The sequence below is a fragment of the Cervus canadensis genome, chromosome 6 (assembly GCF_019320065.1).
Source record: "Cervus canadensis isolate Bull #8, Minnesota chromosome 6, ASM1932006v1, whole genome shotgun sequence".
Taxonomy (NCBI): domain Eukaryota; kingdom Metazoa; phylum Chordata; class Mammalia; order Artiodactyla; family Cervidae; genus Cervus; species Cervus canadensis.
In genome coordinates, this window is record NC_057391.1 from 25,641,586 (window position 1) to 25,661,348 (window position 19,763).

Here is a 19,763-nt window from a genome sequence, read left to right on the forward strand (position 1 = left end):
AGAAAAATTGAGAATAGTTGACTCTTCAGAGAAAAGAAAAAAACCTGAAGACTTGGGTCATACATAGTTAATAAAAGACATGGTTTCCAGTTCTATTACTTATGAGAATGGTGAAATGGTATATTTACTTTCTGTCAAGCAGTTTTTCGTTTCTTAGCCTCTTCACTTGAGGCTCTTAGCATTAAAGAGATTGTAAAAAGTTGTTCTATCTTATTAGAGGTTAATGTTTGAAGAAATGCTAGAAATTCTGCAAATGACTAGGGAAAAGGTTCTGCTAAGGAAGTGTTTAAAGAACCAACCTCAGGGAAATTCTTGGCGGTCGAGTGGTTAGGACTGCCAGCTTCTGCTGCCCCTGGGGTGGGAGATCCTGCAAGCTGCTGCATGGTGTGGCTAAAAAAACAAACAAATCCTATCTTTTTTTAAAGAAAATTGCAGACTGTGATTCTGTCTTTATAAGCTACCCCCACCCCCCAAAAAACGATTAGCATTTTCCATGCTACCTACTGTGTAGATGAAGGAAAATTCAAATTGGTGTGTATATACCGAAGATTTTTTCCTAAAGAGATCTCCTAGGTATCTGAGATGTTCTCAGAAATGGGAGGCTCTTTAGTCTAAAGTGAATGAAAATACACTGTGGTATGAAACAAAATTCAATGTAGAAATCTAGGAATTTTTTTTATTTTAATAAGGGGAATGTCTGTAAGACTGAACAGCAGGCCTGCCTGAGAAGAAAACTGATCAGGGAGCTAAATTTCTTGCTTCTGCAAGAAAACAGCCTGAATCAGTATCACAGACTCTATAAAAAATCAAGCTTTGAGGAGATTTACATTTTAAAATAGGAATTTAGTTTACATTTTGTTACCTGTATCTTTTACACCAGACTGTGGACTTTGTGTCATGTGATAAAAGGAGATTTCTTGGCTCAGGTCTTCAGTACTGTTCTCATCTATTATTAAGGATGATGTTAAGCATTTCTACTTGTGCTGAGCAAGGACCAGGCAAAGTCAGGCCCCAGGTTGTTGAATTTAAATAACTTTTGATAAACAAGGCCCTACATACAGTACAAGGAACTATATTCAGTATCCTGTGATAAATCATAACGGAAAAAAATTTTTAAAAATATGTATATGACTGAGTCACTGCTGTATAGCAAAGATCGCACATTGTAAATCAACAATTTGTCAATAAATAAAGTTAGGAAAAATTAAAGTTAAGAAAAGTGTCTTGATCAGAGCTCTAGGAAATAACTTGCAAACAAAATATTGATGAGTCAAATTTATTGAACACCTCTATTCATGCATTAAATATGCTAGGGAAAATATTAATGGTGGCAGAAGTAGAGAAAACACTGGAGTCAAGAGAAAGTATCTCAATGTCATCTTCATGTCTAAAAGATGGTTTTATTAATGGAGCTTTCAGTCTGAGGTGAAACACAAAATTGTATGTGTGTAAGGTGTACGATACGAATATTTGATAGGTGTATACCTGTAAAAACCATTTTGTTCCCCAAAGACAGGAAATAGAAAATGTAGCACAAAGTATGTATAAATTTGAGCATACAATGCTTTGGGATGTACCACTAATAAAAACTGCAATGAGGGTCATATCCAATATATACCATATATTTTGGAGGTATATGGTGGTGTGAGGTTTGTGATTTTTAAAGAAATCATGAATGGTATTTTCAGGATGCTCTTATTCAGTAGCGATGGTTTTTGCGGTTCTGAGAGTATGGAGTACCCACTGTTCCCTGAAATCCTTCCACCTCTAGAGTTAGTGCAAGACAGCAGGACCTAGAAGGAAAAGCATTTGTTTTCCCAAAGGAACGCAGCTGAGGCCCCCCACACCCAACTACAATTCCCGTCGTGCTCCGGGCCTCCCATACTGGGGGCCCACCCCCTGCTGCGACCCGAGCGAGCGCATGCGCGCAGCCCTCTCCGCCGCCTCGCGGGCTGCAGAGACTGGGCGGGGCTCTCAGGCGCTCGTGGGGACGGTGCCGCCCTCCGACCGCTCCCCTAGGCTTCTCTTCGGACCGTTAACCTCGAATGAGGAACGAGCCGGGAGGAAAGGGCGGGGCTGCGGCGGCGCGGGCCCAGCCCGCGGGGCCGGGGGCCGGGGGTGGCGAGGTCACGTAACTGCATCTCTGGCGCCTGGCCAGGGAGGGGGCGCCCTCCCCGGCAGCTCCAGCCCTCCTCGCGCGCCGTGGCTCGGAAACAGTTACCGGCTCATAAACAACAGCTGCGCGCGCACCCTCATCAGCTGGCGCCGAGATCCCGCACCTGCGACCTCTTCCTACTCACATCCTCGCTGCTCTCTCCAGCTCAGCCAGGGCCAGCCTGAGGCCACCTCCTCTTCAGTGAGAACCCGAAGGAAGAAGAGCGAGGGCTGACCTTGCGCCGGGGCTCTGGTAGGGGAGAGAGCTTCTTCGGCAAAGGGGTGGCTCGTCCTGTCACGCGCAGGAGAAACCGAGTGAGCCAGTCGGGGGCTCGATGGACTGACTCGCAGCGACTTGCCTCGACCCTGAGCTGCAGTCCGCGGAGTCTCGGTCAGCTAGCCGCCTCCTCCCGGATCCTAGGGACCTTTCTGCCAGAAGAGCGGGCGGGCCACCCCCGCAGGCCTCTTGAAGGCAGAAATCCGCTCTGCCCCTGCAGCCTCTTCTGCTCACCCTTCTCTCCTCATTCTCCTCGGGCCGGAGTGTGCGATTATTTTTCCCGTTATGCGTGCGCACCTCTGCCACCAGACCCAAGTGGATTATCGGCCTCAGAAACATCGGGTGGCTCTACACACACCTCCTCCCAGCCAGACCTGTGGGGTATTCACCTGATACACAACAGGTGCCTGGGTATACACCGTTTCGCAATCTGATCCATGCTGTAAATTCGTCTGATAAGGGTGGGCTTGTGCGCACTTTGCTCAACTAACCGTGGGACATTTACAGATTAAAAAAAGGACTAACTACCTCGGCCGAAACCTTAGGGTCGAGGCGAGAAAGGCTTCGTCACCTGCTTTTCCGACCATGGCCCTGAGCCCACATCCCTGGACCAGAGGAGATAACTAGGTATCTCTTCATTCTGAAGGAACGAAGTTACACGAGATTGGCATCGTTTTGTCTTTTTTTTTTTTTTTTAATATTTTTCAACTGTTGGTAGTGCACTTTTTAGGACAGCTTGAATTCCTGAGTAGAAGGATTCTTATATGTAGTGGCTTTTCGTGTGTAAATCAAGGTAACTGAAGGTTTTTCGTGTTTTTAGTTATCTTTTCTATTTTTGCAATCAGAAGTAGCTTGCAAAGGAGGAAGGGTTTTGCAGGGTTTTTCTTTTTTCCTTGTCCTTATAAAGGAAGAGAAAAATAAAAATGCATCCTCCAGAAACCACCAGCAAGATGGCTTCAGTTCGGTTCATGGTGACACCAACAAAGATCGATGACATTCCAGGTTTGTCAGACACCAGTCCGGACCTCAGCTCTCGATCCAGTTCTCGAGTAAGATTTAGCTCCCGGGAAAGTGTGCCCGAAACCAGCCGTAGTGAGCCTATGAGTGAGATGTCTGGAGCCACCACTTCCCTGGGAACGGTTGCACTGGATCCAGCCAGTGACCGGACATCTAACCCCCAGGACGTTACTGAGGGTGAGTAGAAACATAGATAACAAAATACTTCCATTACTGACCTGTTTGTCCAGGGAGAAAATATACGGAGAGATCACGTTTCCGTTATAGAATCATCATTAGGAACCAAGGAACCTGTTTTTGAGATGTTTAGGAACCCTTTAGGATAATGGTTTGCATAGAGAATCTCTGCAGTAGTAACTTGATGTGTTTGAAGGTATATGGCAAGAAGGAAAGTGGTTGTGTTTTGACTTCCTCATTTTTGTCTCAGACTTGAAATGGGTCTTTTGGTTAAGGATGAGTATCAAAGAATTTAATCATTTTTCAGGAAGGAGAATCCTAAATGGTAAAATTTAGCGGAGAATTGGCTTTGGGGGTCTAACTTTGACAGTTTGCTTTTAAGGTCAGTTACATGGAGTAGTTATTGATGATATCTTAGTTATTGGCTTTCCTGAAGAGACTTAAGATATTGTAGCACAAAATTCTTTTTAAAAATGTATATTTTTACAGAGGCAGTTGTTCCAGTAGCTAAGCTCAGTCAGGATGAGGGTGGGTAGATCTGAGTGGGCTGCCCTGTCCAGTGGAGAATTCTAAAGAGGCTTTTAGGGCCTGATTCCACATGATTTTTTTTTTTTTCATTTTGTACTTTAGATGGCATGTACTGAGTATTAAGCCTTTGTAGTCAGGAATAGCACATGAGCCACTTTTGACTTATATTGACCACCGCAGACCTTTAGCTTCCTAAAGCAATTTGTGTCAACAGGCTTGGAGGTTTCCATTGCGCTTAGTGAGAAAGAGGTGATGAAATAAAACAGGTCATAACATTTTTTGGACTAAAGTAGAAAAATTTGAGAAATACCATACTGCTTTATATATTTAGTTTTATGCTATGTTCTAACATAGATCTGTCTGGTAATGAAAATTCTCTTAAGAATTTTAAAAGCTCTTAAAATGATATTCTACCCACATTTGAAAACCATCTTCAGCCACTGACTTGCTATTTTCCGGTGTCAGGAAATATTGTTCCTTCTAACCTACAGGGCGCAGGAAACCAAAATGATTTTAGTTCCTTATTTCTGTTTAGTGTGTTTTAATGTAAAGAGACAAGGTAGATATGCTAGTTTATAGTCGGTGACTAATTTTTTTTTTTTTTATGAAGACCTTATAGGTCAATTCCTGGACTTAACAATTTTCACCTTCATGACAGAGTTTATGTTATGTACCATGGTATTAAAATTACATTATGGAATTAAAATAGTTTATCATTTTCTCTTCTTCCACATTCTAAATTATAGTTTTAGTTTTTACCCTTTATACTGTATTTAGGTTGTAAAAATACCAGTTTTTTTTTTTTTTAAATGTTGTAATTGTCATTTGTTGTTCTTTAGTCTCGAAGTCCTGTCTGACTTTTTTTTTTTTTTTCTGTCTGACTCTTTTGTGACCCCATGGCCTGTAGCCCACTAGGCTCCTCTGTCCGTGGGATTTCCCAGGCAAGAATACTGGAGTGGCTTCTCTTTTCCTTCTCCAGGGGATCTTCCCGACCCAGGGATCAAACCCAAGTCTACTATTTGGCAGGCGGCTTCTTTATCACTGAGCCACCTGGAAAGCCTGTAATTGTTATTAGGTAACACAGGTTCTATTCCTGGGTCCAGAAGATCCTCTGGAGTAGGAAATGGCAACCTACTCCAGTATTCTTGCCTGGGAAATCCACTGGACAGAGGAGCCTGACAGGCTTCAGGTCATGGGGTTGCAAAAGAGTTGGACATGACTGAGCACACATACACAATTCATAGTTAAGTGTTGATAGGTTTGCAAGTTATGTATTATAGAATTGTATTTTTGTTGTTTCTAAAAGTAGACATATCAGTAATGTATTAACCTTGCAGAAACAGGATCCTTGTCTGGGCTGCTATTCTTATCTATAAGCCGTTCTTTAAGTATATTTCCAATCAGTTCTCTCCAGTGGTGTGGGAAATATATCACAGGATGATTGCCATCATAAGAATCTTTTTTAAAGATAGTAAGAAAAAAAATAGGTCACTGGGAAAGTAGGAAACTCATTTCCCAAGAAAAAGTGTGATCTAATGGCCGGACTGTTAATTTCCCTTTCATCTAGTACCAGAAACTAAATATTAAGGAATATTTTAGATAGAGGACCAAGCTGTAACTTTAGTACCCACCTAAACAAGATAGATTTCACCTAAACAAGTTTTAAATATTTCTATCTGTATTTTAATTTTTTTCTACTGTTGGCCTCTTGAGTAGTAATTATCTTTCTGCTATCAAGGTATTTATAGTTCTCTTTCATTTTGTCACTGTCCCATTAGAATTTCTGGGACAGTCAGGCTGGTAAATAAAATCAACAATCTTAGCACTATACTTGCTTGTGCATGAAGAATGTTTTAAATGTACAGAAGGAACTTTTGAGAGTGGACGTCTCCAGAGAGTTATGAAAACAGTGGAGAGAAGGAATTTCCCTTTAAACAATTCAGTAAAGCATATACAATTTTTTATATTGAGAGTGTATCACTTTTATTCTTTATATGAGAAATTATACCTTTAAAAAAATAATTTCTTTTTTTCTTTTGGGTTGTGCTGGTTCTTTTTTTTTTTTTAGTTCTACCACTTTATTGCTACCAACCCATCTCCCTCCACCCTTGTGCACGCATGCTCAGTCATGTAACCCCATGGACTGCAGCCCTCCAGGCTCCTCTGTCCATGGACTTTCCTAGGCAAGAATACTGGAGTGGGTTGCCATTTCCTTCTCCATGTGCTTCGTTCTGCTTGAGGGCTTTCTGTGCCGTGAGTGGGGACTCCTCTTCATTGTGGTGTATGGACTTCTCACTGCGGTGACTTCTCTTGTTGTAGAGCACAGGCTCTAGTCATGAGGGCTTCAGTAGTTGTGGCACGTGGGCTTTAGTTGCCTGCGGCATGTGGAATCTTCTTGGACCAAGGATCAAACCCATGTCCCCTGCATTAGCAGGCAGATTCTTATCCACTGTACCACTAGGGAAATCTGAGAGTGTATCACTTCTAATTAAAAAAAAAAAATTTGGTAGCCATAGCATATTAGTTAGGGAACTTTCAGATGATCAAGAATCAAATTCACGTCAAACCCCATTTTAATAAATGAGGAAACTAAGGGTTACAGAGATGGTTATTTTGTAGATTCTGAGTGGCAGAGCCGAGAGTGAAGTGCATGCCTCCTGACCTCTCTGTTCAGGGCTTTCCGTTTGCCTCTGCCACAATGAACATTTTTTACGTTGGTCTCTTAACTATTTGGTTAACTTAAATGATTGCTCAGATAATAATGCCAAGATAGAGCAGAGAACTTATCTTTATATGTCTTATACAGGCTATAATAACATTTCAACCTTTTCCAATTCAACAAATGCTCCTGGGGGCTCTGATATGTATGAGGCACTCCAGTAGAAATTATAGGTCAACCCCATTTTACTAAATACTCAGGTAAAATATAGGTTCCACCTTTGGAGAGCTCATAGAAATAGTGGTGAAAATGACAAGAATGCTTGCACCAACTTTTACTGAGCAATTAATATGGGTTAGGCCTGTTCTTGGAGAAGGAAATGGCAACCCACCCCAGTGTTCTTGCCTGGAGAATCCCAGGGACAGCGGAGCCTGGTGGGCTGCCGTCTATGGGGTCGCACAGAGTCGGACACGACTGATGTGACTTAGCAGCAGCAGCAGCAGCAGGCCTGTTCTGGGTGTGAAGGATGCAGGACTGAGAAAAAGAATCCCATTACTGTTCTAAAGAAAGTTATGATCATTTACATGTTTCAGTGCCATTCTCCCATATCATCCTGCCCTTGCCCTCGCCCACAGAGTCCAGATGACCCAGAGGGATGGGATGGGGAGGGAGGTGGGAGGGGGGTTCAGGATGGGGAACACATGTACACCCATGGAGGATTCAAGTCAGTGTATGGAAAAACCAATACAATATTGTAAAGTAAAATAATAAATAAATTTTTTAAAAAGTTATGATCTAATAGAGAAAGCAAACAAAATTTTGTATAAATTAAAATGCTATATGATAAATGTAGGAAGAGATGTGTACATCAAAATACAAAAAAGAAAAATTAAGTAAATTTTAGAATAATACAGTAGAAAAATACAGTAAAGGAAAATGATGAACTTAGGGAAAAATGAACTGAGACCCTGAGAGACTGGAGGACTTGACAGGTAAAATGGTAGTGAAAGATGTAGAAGGGTTAAAGACTGTGATCAGATGTTTGAAAGCTGGGGTCAGTGTATTCAGAGGTGGATCAGTTCCAGTGTTAATGTGATCGTAGTGTACAGCCTTGGGAGTGAGTTTCTGAGATGGAGTAAAAATAAAAGCCAGTTGAGTCAAGAAGCTCCAAGTGTACTTTGAGGCTGGCTGTCACCAAATTTTTATTGATGGTTGTTAGCTGCTAGAGAGGCAAGGGTAATTTAGATAAGCCTCCCCTTCATGGGGTCACCTCTCTCTGACACCGTGTCTCATTCAACCTCAAATCCAGATAGATCAGATCTCTAAGTCCCTATGTCTCTTACGCAGACTACTTCTATAGCACCTATTTTAGGTAGGCTGTAAGGTTCTTAAGTACAGGGACTCAAAGCTGTCTTTGTATCCTCAGAGCATAATGTTGTCAATTTAAAAAAAAATGCACAACCTAAAAGTTGAGAATTATATTTTACTTGGTAAAAAATGCACAAACTAAAAGTTGAGAATTAGACTTTATTTGGCAGACTTACTGAGGACTTCAACCCGAAGATCATCTCTCAGTAAGCCCTGAGGGACTGTTATAAAGGACGAGGGTATGGAGGAGCCAGGATATATAGGAGTTTTTGTCAAAAAACCAAATAGTTGAAACATCAAAAGATTACTGCTTGTTAAGGAAAACTAGACATCTCAAGTTAGCAAATTTAGTGCTTTTCTATGTATGAGAAGATGCAAAACTCTGGGCTTATTGAAATCATTCCTTTGAGATGCGCCTTAGCTGTCTAGGGCCAGTATCCTGTTTTTCTCCATTTTGAATCTCCTTAAGGTGCACCATTGGGGGTGAGTGCAATGACAGATGTCTTGATGGCCTCAACAGCCATTGTTCACTGATACAGCAGAAACATTCTTTGTCCATCGTATTTAAAAACTCTTCAGCCAGAGGTGGGGACCATAGCTCAAAAGGAAAGAGGGATTAATATACATGTGAAGAATTTTCCTACTATAGGTGGACTTGAAGGGTAAATAGACATTCGCCAAGTGGATAAGGCCTGGCAGTCTTTTCCTTAAATGCTGATAGGTCTTAACAAATATTTATCTGCACTTGGCAACATTACATTACACACAGACATTAAGCCCACTCTACTGATCCACCAATTCTGTGTTATTGGTAGTCATATCAGTCTTTTGAGCTGGGGTTAAATAATGTTTGACTAAGAATCAGAATAAAATGGGAAAGCTGTCTTTTTTTTCCTCATAAAAACATGTTTCAAAGTACCAAGCACTTTTTTTTATGCTTTTGAAAAAAACTCTAATTTTTTGCACCAAACAAAACTAAGTGAATTACATTGTATTGACAATTATAGGTGACTATTAACTTTCTTTTAAATATACCTTTCATATTATATGATTATTGAATACTATCTATTTCACTTTGACGTGCTAATAAAGAGCTGTAACTAACAGTGTATAGGGTAGTAAAAGGGATAGTTTTGTAAAAACATGTGGATTTCTTAGTTTTCCTAGTAGCATCCTCTGGTAGATGTTTTTTTCCCCAAGCTCAATTCTCGCCCCCCGTTTTTTGAAAAGACGAATTATTACTTGGGTGAGACATTTTGGTTACAGACCACATCTGTTTATCCCCTCTCCTCAATACTGCAGAGTTAGTGATTAAATTTCATAATGTATTATCAATATTTTATACCACAAGCAGCAATCAGCTAAATCCAGAGTGTGGCAAATTTTATTGAATAATTAGAATTTTCAACAAATAAGTGAATGCTGTGGAAGAGAAGTTGATGGAAAGGGGGAAAGGCTATTTCAGATAAAAAGAATATCAACCAAATACACGTGTGGACTTTTTTTGGATCCCGATATGAACAGTCCCGATGTGATGTAAAAAGACTTTTGAGAAAATCAGGGAAACATGACCACGCAGTTAATATTAAACAACATTAAGGAATTATTGTGAATTTTCTTAGGTATATTTATGACACTGGTAATGTAAAGCCCTTATCTATAGAGATACATATTGACATATTAACAGGTGAAATGAAGTGTACTCCACCCTCCTCTCATACCAAGAAAATAGAATTTGAGAGATAGACAAGACTGGCAAACATTTATGATTTGTTGAATTGGAGTAAAAGGTACATGAGGATTCATCTTACTGTTTTCTCTGATTTTGTGTATATTTGAAAATATCTGTAATACAAGCTTTTAAAAAGTTGGACTGAAATCCAGAAATAGATTTAATAGAAAGGACTTTCTTTTATAGAGTCTTTCCGAGAATACTCTAGATATTTGATTAAATATTAGTGACTGGAAGAGTGATTGCTTCAACTTCTTGTCTTTTATCCTGGGTGGTCTCTCCTATCTCCTCACTAATTCTTTGTAACAGAGGCCTTTTTCTTTTCCTGTCAGAGGCATGTTTCTTTTTCTTTTTTCTTTTTAATTTATTTTTTTATGAAGGATAATTGCTTTACAGAATTGTGTTGCTTTCTGTCAAACCTCAGCATGAATCAGCCATCGATATACATATATCCCCTTTTTGAACTTCCCTCCCATCTCCCGCCCCATCCCACCCCTCTAGATTGATACTGAACCCCTGTTCAAGTTTCCTGGGCCATACAGCAAATTCCCATTGGCTATCTATTTTACATATAGTAATAAAAATGTTCATATTATTCTTTCCATACATCTCACCGTCTCCTCCCCTCTCTTCATATTCATAAGTCTATTCTCTATGCCTGTTTCTCCATTGTTTCCCTGTAAATAAATTCTTCAGTACCATTTTTCTAGATTCCGTATATATGCGTTAAAATACGCTGTTTATCTTTCTCTTTCTGACTCACTTCACTCTGTATAATAGGTTCTAGGTTCATCCACCTCATTAGAACTGACTCAAATGCATTCCTTTTTATGGCTGAGTAATAGTCATTGTGTATATGTACCACAACTTCTTTATCCACTCATCTGTTGATGGACATGAAGATTGCTTTCATGTTCTAGCTATTGTAAATAGTGCTGCAGTGAACAATGGGATACAAGTGTCACTTTCAATTTTGGTTTCCTCAGGGTCTATGCCTAGGAGTGGGATTGCTGGGTCATATGGTGGTTTTATTCCTAGTTTTTTAAGGAATCTCCATACCGTCTTCCATAGTGGCTGTATCAATTCACATTCCCATTAACAGTGCAAGAACATTCCCTTTTCTCCACACCCTCTCCAGCATTTATTGTTTGTAGACTTTTTGATGAGGACCATTCTGACCGGTGTGAGGTGATACCTCATTGTAGCTTTGATTTGCATTTCTGAGGGATTCTCATAAACTTTGTTCTGCTATTACCTGTACTGGGACTGGAAGAGAAGGAAGAGGGCCTGGGGACCTAAGAATCTTACATAGTCATGCTTTTCCATGTTAAAGCTGTTAAAATAAAAGGAATGTTTTAAGGCAATTTGTGCTGACCTAGAAGGACGATATTTTGCTGTAAACTTGGATCGAAGCTGCTCTTTTTTTTCTTCCTCTGTGTAATAAATGCTTTTGGACTAGCCAGACCTAAAATGGCCGCCTTTGCAAGCTTCACTGGAAAAGGGCAAACTGGATTTCAGTCTCCCCTCTCCTTGCCCTTTTGGTCTGATATAATCTGCATAACTTCACCTGGTGGGCCTGTTGACTCAGAGTAATGCACATTACATGTATTTAAGTTCTTAGTGATGTGTTTCTTAGCAGTAGATATGCAAATTTGGAGAGCTGTATTATAGGAATTATAAAAGCACTTTATTTTGTGATTGTGTAAAACAGTGTATTATTTTAATGAAATTTTAGAAGTAAGTGGAAAACCAAGAAGATATTCCCCATTAAAACCTTGTTATTAGTGCTTTGGTGTATTTTGTAGAATCCCTGCAATGATGGATAAAGTTATGAGCACAAAACTGCAGCGCATACAACACACACTCACAAACACACACAGCACCTTGCTTTAACTGCAGAAGTTCAATAATTGATTAATAGGAAATGTTATTACTGTATTTGCTCAGTTCTAAAGTGTTCATTTGTCAAATTTTTAACATTTCTGATTCTCAAGTGCATCTTACTTTTGAAAAAATTTTAATCTCCTTAAATCACAGGTAGAACTTAAAGTTACCAAGATATCAGAATCAAACCAATACTGTAAATAAGTCAATCTGAAAGGCTGTGCAAAACTTGAAAATTTGAAGTTACCTCTGGGTATCTTAACTGAAAAAATGTAAGGGCTAAAGCTTTTTTCTTCTTCTTAAAATTTATGTTTTTGTATTTGGACAGGATAGAAAAATGAAAACAAAAGCAGTATTAAGTTGTTAGGAAATGGTAGATATACTTAGGTCTTAGGATTTAACTTTAGTTTTTGTTTTGGGGTTTTTTTTTTTTTCTTACTGGCAGGGAGAGTAGTTTGTCCATGCTGGGTGCATGTGGGATCTTAGTTCCTTGACCAGGGATTGACCTCATGCCCCTTGCATTGGGAGCAAGAAGTCTTAACCACTGGACCACCAGGGAAATCCCATGGTTTTTTTCTTTTTAAAATTTCCTGTTATTTTAACTGAGAGCTGGCTTTCAGTCTTCTGCTTTGTATTTTTGTTGCTCCATAGCTAAGCCTTATTATATTTTATATGGCCTTGAGAAATCCATGAAAGATACTCAGTTGATAGCATTTGTCTGTTTACAGGTGCGACCTTTTTGTAGATAGCTTTAATATTTGGCAAAGTGGTACCTAAATTTCCTCCATTGTATCAAAAGCTTTTTACTTTGTGGGTAAGAGTATTCATTTTTCATATTGTTAATTTTAAAAAAGCAAGCAGTATTAAGTTTAAAACTCTTGTATACACATGTACAGTTTCACTTCAAGGAGCTGTGATAATTAAATCCATCTGAAATTTATCTTTATTTTGAGAGCATTTGCTTTTAATGTTTAAGCATCTTTTTTATATTCAGAAATAATTCACAGTGGCTAATTTACATTAAGATGGTTGTAAAAAAATTCTGCTTTTTATTTTATTTTTTTCTAGTTTAGCAGTGGGCTAATTTCCAAACAAAGCTTTAGGAATTAATAGAAAATAGAGAATTACATGAGGTTAATTCTCTGTTGAAAAATCATCAGTTTTGATATTATTTCATTTAAAAAATAATGTCATTTACTTATGAGTTAAGATAGATTTCTTCTGCAGGAAAATGAAGCTGGCAAGGTTAAGTAACCTGTCCAAAGTCTTAGGAGAAATAAATTGAAGAACAGTGATGTGAACCCGGTGTGTGTGATTCTAACACCACTGCTGTTATCTTTCCTTGGCTGCGCTGAGTCTTGCCGCGCGCCGACTTTCTCTGGCTGTGGCTGAGCAGGGGTCCTCTCCAGTTGCAGCGCCTGGGTTTTTCTCATGGTGGTGGCTTCTCTTACTGCAGAGCCCAGGCCCTCGGGCACTCAGGCTAAGTCGTTGGGGTTTGTAGGCCTCGTTGCCCTGTGGCACGTGGAATCTTCCTGGAACAGGAATTGAACTCCTGTCCCCTGCATTGGCAGGCGGAATCCTAACCCACTGGACCATCAGAGAAGTCCAAACACCAGTATTCTTGTCATTACACTCTGCTAATGCAACAGGGCAAACTGATTGTCTGAAGAGGCCTTAAAATTGCTGAGAAAAGAAGAGAAGTGAAAGGAAAGGAGAAAAGGAAAGTATACCCATCTGAATGTAGAGTTCCAAAGAATACCAAAGAGAGATAAGAAAGCCTTCTTAAGTGGACAGTGCAAAGAAACAGAGGAAACAACAGAGTGGGAAAGACTGGAAACCTCTTCAAGAAAATGAGAGATACCAAGGGAACATCTTAGGCAAAAATGACGCCGTAAAGGACAGAAATGGTATGGACCTAAAAGAAGAGGTGGCAAGAATACACAGAAGAACTATACAAAAAAGATCTTCATGACCCAAGCTCACACCATGATGGTGTGATCACTCACCTAGAGCCAGATATCCTGGAGTGTGAAGTCGATTGGCCTGAGGAAGCATCACTACGAACAAAGCTAGTGTAGATGATGGAATTCCAGCTGAGCTCTGTCAGATTCTAAAAGGTGATGCTGTTAAAGTGCTGCACTCAATATGCCAGCAAATCTGGAACAGTCAGCAGTGGCCACGGGACTGGAAAAGACTAGTTTTCATTCCAATCCCAAAGAAAGGCAATGCTAAAGAATGTTCAAACTGCCACACAACTGCACTCATTTCACATGCTAGCAAGGTTGTGCTCAAAATCCTTCAAGCTAGGTTTCGACGATATATGAACCTAGAACTTCCAGATGTTGAAGCTAGATTTAGAAAAGGCAGAGGAACCAGAGATCAAATTCCCAACACCTGTTGGATCATAGGAAAAGCAAGGAAATTCCAGATAAACATCTACTTCTGCTTCATTGACTACAGTAAAACCTTTGACTGTGTGATCACGACAAACTGGAAAATTCTTAGCGAGATGGGAATACCAGACCACCTTACCTGCCTCCTGAGAAATCTGTATGCAGGTCAAGAAGCAACAGTTAGAACTGGATGTGGAACAATGGACTGGTTCCAAACTGAAAAGGAGTATATCAAGGCTGTATATTGTCACCTCGTTTATTTAACTTATAGGCAGAGTACATCATGCAAAATGCTGAGCTGGATGAAGCTCAAACTGGAATCAAGATTGCCAGGAGAAATATCAATAACCTTAGATAGGCAGATGACACCACCCTAATGGCAGAAACTTCCTCTTTAGAGGAAATAAAGAGCCTCTTGATGAAGATAAAAGAGGAGAAGTTAAAAAGCTGGCTTAAAATTCAGCATTCAAAAAACTGAAGATCGTGGCATCTGATCCCATCACTTCATGGCAGATAGATGGGAGACAGTGGAAACATTTATTTTCTTGGGCTCCAAAATCACTGCAAATGGTGACTGCAGCCATGAAATTAAAAGGCACTTGCTTCTTGGAAGAAAAGCTATGACAGACATAGACAGCATATTAAAAAGCGGAGACATTACTTTGCTGACAAAGGTCCATCTAGTCAAAGCTATGGTTTTGCCAGTAGTCACGTATGAATGTGAGAGTTGGATCATAAAGAAGGCTGAGCATCCAAGAATTGATGCTTTTGAACTGTGGTGTTGCAGAAGACTCCTGAGAGCCCCTTGGACTGCAAGGAGATCAAACCGTTCCATCCTAAAGGAAATCAGTCCTGAATATTCATTGGAAGGACAGATGCCGAAGCTGAAGCTCCAATCCTTTGGCCACCTGTGAAGAACCGACTCATTGGAAAAGGCCCTGATGCTGGAAAAGATTGAAGACAGGGGGAGAAGAGGGGGATAGAGGATAAGATGGTTGGGTGGCATCATCAACTCAATGCACATGATTTTGGTCAAACTCTGGGAGATGGTGATGGACAAGGAAGCCTGGCCAACAACAGTTGTTGGCTCTGCTGCAATATTTATTAAGCTGCAAATGTGTAATAGAGTAGAAGAGGTATGAGGAAATGCAAGTTTTATGTTCTGTGTATATTTTTGTAGTTATTTTGCCTCACATTGTGGGCATGAAAGGAAATGGTTTTTTAAAAAATATAGTAAAATGATATGTTTCCAGAATAACCTAAGGTTCTATGTTCCTAGTAAGAAATCGGGCCTAAAAATGCATTTTTCACTCTCTTTTACACAATGATCTCAAATACTTAGGGCATTATAAAAGTGAATGTGAAAGTTGCTCAGTCGTGTCCAACTCTTTGCGACCCCATGGACTATACGGGCCATGGAATTCTCCAGGCCAGAATACTGGAGTGGGTATCCTTTCCCTTCTCCCGGGCATCTTCCCAACCCAGGGATCGAACCTAGGTCTCTGGCATTGCAGGCGGATTCTTTACCAGCTGAGCCACAAGGGAGGCCCCAGGGCATTATAATAGTGCTTAATTAACATGAAGATTTACTGGTTTAGTTACATTAGTCCATTTAAAAAAAAAGCAAGTGAAGAAAGTGTTAGTCGCTCAGTCATGTCCAACTCTTTGCAACCCCATGGACTGTAGCCCACCAGCCTCCTCTTGTCCGTGGAATTCTCAGGCAAGAAAACTGGAGTGGGTTGTCATTCACTTCTCCAGGGGATCTTCCCAACCCAGGGATCAAATCCAGATCTCCTGCATTGCAGGCAGATTCTTTACTGTCTGAGCCACCAAGGAAGCCATCTAAAGTTAATTAATATTCATGTTTTGACCCTTGCTCAATAGATCTATTTTAATTTATTTTTAAACATAAAGTTCTTTTATTAGAGACTTGTTTGTGTGAGAGGAAAAAATCCACTCAAAGCATCATCTGTCATTATGCATTAACCTCCAACACTCATGGGTTCCCACTGGACCACTGAATCTTAACAATAAGTCTGTGCCTGTCATCCTCAGTAGATCTATTTTAAAATGGAGTTTTGTTGCTGGGGAGAAAGAAAGCAATAATTTATAAAAAATACTTGTTCTCTGACATAAAAATTTACAAGGAAAAAAAATAATAAAAATTTACAAGGAAATTTTGTTTCAAATTATGTTTTCATTTTCCTTTATATTTTAGAAATATGTCCTAAATTTTGATAATGTTTAATATCAGTTTTACTTTCTATGCACTATTGGTAGCATTGACTAGAAGCCCATAGATCATATTTCATAATGAAAGAATGAAGTATCATACCTCAGAAATGAAAATCTGAGTTACTGAGTAAGTAGTTTATGTTTTCATATTTAGGTTGATTTTGGGGGGCCTCTCATTTGTAGGTTACAATTGACACGAATGAGCAACCTTATATAGGGAATTGCAATACTCTGAAAAAGATAACAGTAGAAGCTGAGGGCTCTAAGTTCTCAAAGGCTTTTGATAATGCCTTCTTTAGTATTTGGATCAGTAGCCAAAATGAATGGCATAGCCCTCGAACTAGCACTAGCCATCAACTGTTATTCTTTCCTCTAGTGAAGACTCACAACTTAAGGTTCCTACAGAAGAAGCTGGGCAAGGTGGTACTGTTGTGCTCTCAAGACTGATTCTTACACTCCTGGTTTTATATTGCTTGTTATTATGTAGTTAATAGGATAATAAGCCTGCAAGCTCCTTGAGGGCAGGAACAGTGTCTTGTTCTCCATTGCATTCCTCTTTCCTGGCATATGGTATATTGAATAAATGCATGAATCCTTCAGCCTCAGTAAAGCATGAGATTATTCTGATGTTTTGATTTGGAGAACTCTTTGTTATCCTTACCCTATATATAGTATTACGAATCTATCAGAAAATAATGTCTTTTTTGTATTTACTGTCTTTTAGTCATCAGTCCCAAAATACATTATAAATATCATTTTATAAAAATCCATTCATAGACAATTTTATGTGATTTTGAGATTTAGAAGTTTTAATGCCTTACTATCCATGATAGTTGGTCCTCACCAAAGTAACCGGCTCATTTAATTCTTTTTATAGTTGTCTACATAGCAAGGCAAAATTTAGAATTTGTGATCATTTTTATACTTTAAATTAATATTTATTGCCCCAGTATTTGAAGGAGAATAAGGATTTGCTGAGTATGTTAAATAGGAAATTTGTGTATAATGAGATTCTGTATACTTTTCAAATTTAAGTAGTGAACTGCCCATTTACTTCTAATAAAATGTTTAGAACATTCTCTAACAGAGCCATTCAGAGTGAGGTATGCAGGTGGTGCTGGACTATGAGCTATTTATAAACATCCTTACCTCTATGAAGAATTTCAGAAATTAAGTTTTTAGAACTTGCTTAGCAATTTGTTAGAGTAAGTTTATCTCTGTTGAATCTAATAATAAAAATTGGAATTTGTGTTTTGTATATTTCATTTTCTAGTAATTTTTGTTTTATGTTTTTACAGGTCTTTTTTTTTTTGTCCATAATGAATGGCAGTTTAAAGAAAAGTAGTCCTTTACCAAAGATAATTTGCAATGAGAGTGTGTGGTTCTAGATAATTCGCATAGGTTTTGTATAGTACAGTTCTCAATTTCTTCAAACTAAGTGGAAATACATATATGATTTGCTCCGAAGTTGAGTGGTTTTTTTGTTTTTTTTTTAAGATTGATTTGTTTTTGGCTGTGCTGGATATTTGTTGCCGCACGTGGGCTTTCTCTAGTTGCGGTGAGAGGTGACTGCTTTTCTTTGCGGTGCATGTGCTGCTCACTTCAGTGGCTTCTCCCGTTGGGGAGCGTGGGCTTTGGAGCGCAGGCTCGGTAGTTGTGGAGCCCAGGCTTAGCTGCTCTGCTGGCATGTGGGATCATCCTGGGCCGGGGATTGAGCCCATGTACCCTGCCCTGGCATGCAGATTCGTAACTACTAGACCACCAGGGAGGCCTCTAAAATTGAGTGTTTCATGATGGGATTTAACCAAATATCACAAACTGAAAGAATCCTTATGTTGAAAGTAATTTCCTATTGACTTCCACTGTTTCAGTGTCTTCACTGAAGCTAACTTGCCTTTTTTTTATTTAATAAATGGGTTGAATAAAATAAAATGCTGGTTATCATGAATTGTTAACCATGATTAAAAATTAATAATAGAATAGAGTGGTAAATTGTACTTTCAAAATATACCCAAAATAGACCCATTCTTTTAAAGAATGGTCATGATTCTTTAATTAAAAAAAGACATAGTCACAAGTAAAGTGTTTTAGTGAAAGTAACTAATAAATATAGCATGTATAATACTTAGCCTAAAGAATAAAATGCCCTTTTTGCCCTAGCTTGGCCTTATATCTTACTGCTTGAAAATACCATAGTTTTTTTTAACCATAGATTTTTTTTAAAAAAGTATTGATGTGTAGCTGATTTACAATGTTGTGTTAATTTCTGCTATGTAGCATGTTCTTTTCCATTATGGTTCATTACAGGATATTGAATATAGTTCCCTGTGCTACACAGTAGGACCTTGTTGTTTATCCATTCTCTATATAGTAGTTTGCATCTGCTAATTCCAAACTCCCAATCCATCCCTCCCTCACCCACTGTTCTCTCTGGCAACCACAAATCTGTTCTCCCCTGGATTTTTTTTTTTAATATAAAAATGTACATATTTCAGACCTGTATGCTGCTGCTGCTGCTAAGTCACTTCAGTCGTGTCCGACTCTGTGCGACCCCATAGACGGCAGCCCACCAGGCTCCCCTGTCCCTGGGATTCTCCAGGCAAGAACACTGGAGTGGGTTGCCATTTCCTTCTCCAATGCATGAAAGTGAAAAGTGAAAGTGATGTCGCTCAGTCGTGTCCGACTCTTAGCGACCCCATGGACTGCAGCCTACCAGGCTCCTCCGTCCTTGGGATTTTCCAGGCAAGAGTACTGGAGTGGGGTGCCATTGCCTTCTCTCAGACCTGCATGGTGACTCTCATTTCAAACAGTGTTCAACACTCTGGAATCAAAGTTCAGGAAAAGCATTTATGCAACTCCCTAAATTTTATGTGAAATGAAATTTGACCCACAAGTGATTTGTTCCAAAGTTTTTTAGATTTCAGTGAACTTTGAGTTCATTGTATTTTTTTCCCAATGCTTTTTTATGAGAAATTTCACACATACACAGAAGTTGAGAGATTATGTTATAAATACTCAGAACCATGCCCTCTGGAGGCTACGGTTAGCATTCTGCTGTATTTGTTTTATCATATGTTCATCCCTTGCAATGATCCATCTATTTTTGAAGCATTTCAAAGGTAAGTTGCAGACATCAGTGTGCTTCACACTTAAACACTTAAGTATGTGTATAATTAATGTGTAATGTATAATTTATAATGTTTTTGAGATTCATTCATGTTGTTGTTGAATGTATCAGTAATTCATTCCTGGTTATTGTTGGGTAATAGTGTATTGTATGAATATACTATAGGTTGTGTATCCTGTGATGGATACCTACTAAGCTGTTTTCTGTTTGAA

General features: G+C 39.2%; 1 protein-coding gene across 2 annotated transcripts in view; it reads left to right on the plus strand.

The window, feature by feature from the left end:
- The first annotated feature begins 1,967 nt into the window (after positions 1-1,967).
- The window catches only part of SLC12A6 (solute carrier family 12 member 6), an 88,039-nt gene continuing 70,243 nt past the window's right edge, over positions 1,968-19,763 (plus strand). For both annotated transcript variants that reach the window (XM_043471371.1, XM_043471372.1), the window contains exon 1: positions 1,968-3,625. In XM_043471371.1, the coding sequence (XP_043327306.1) occupies positions 3,355-3,625 (271 nt within the window). In that variant the 5' untranslated portion in view covers positions 1,968-3,354. The remainder of the gene's footprint in view (positions 3,626-19,763) is intronic.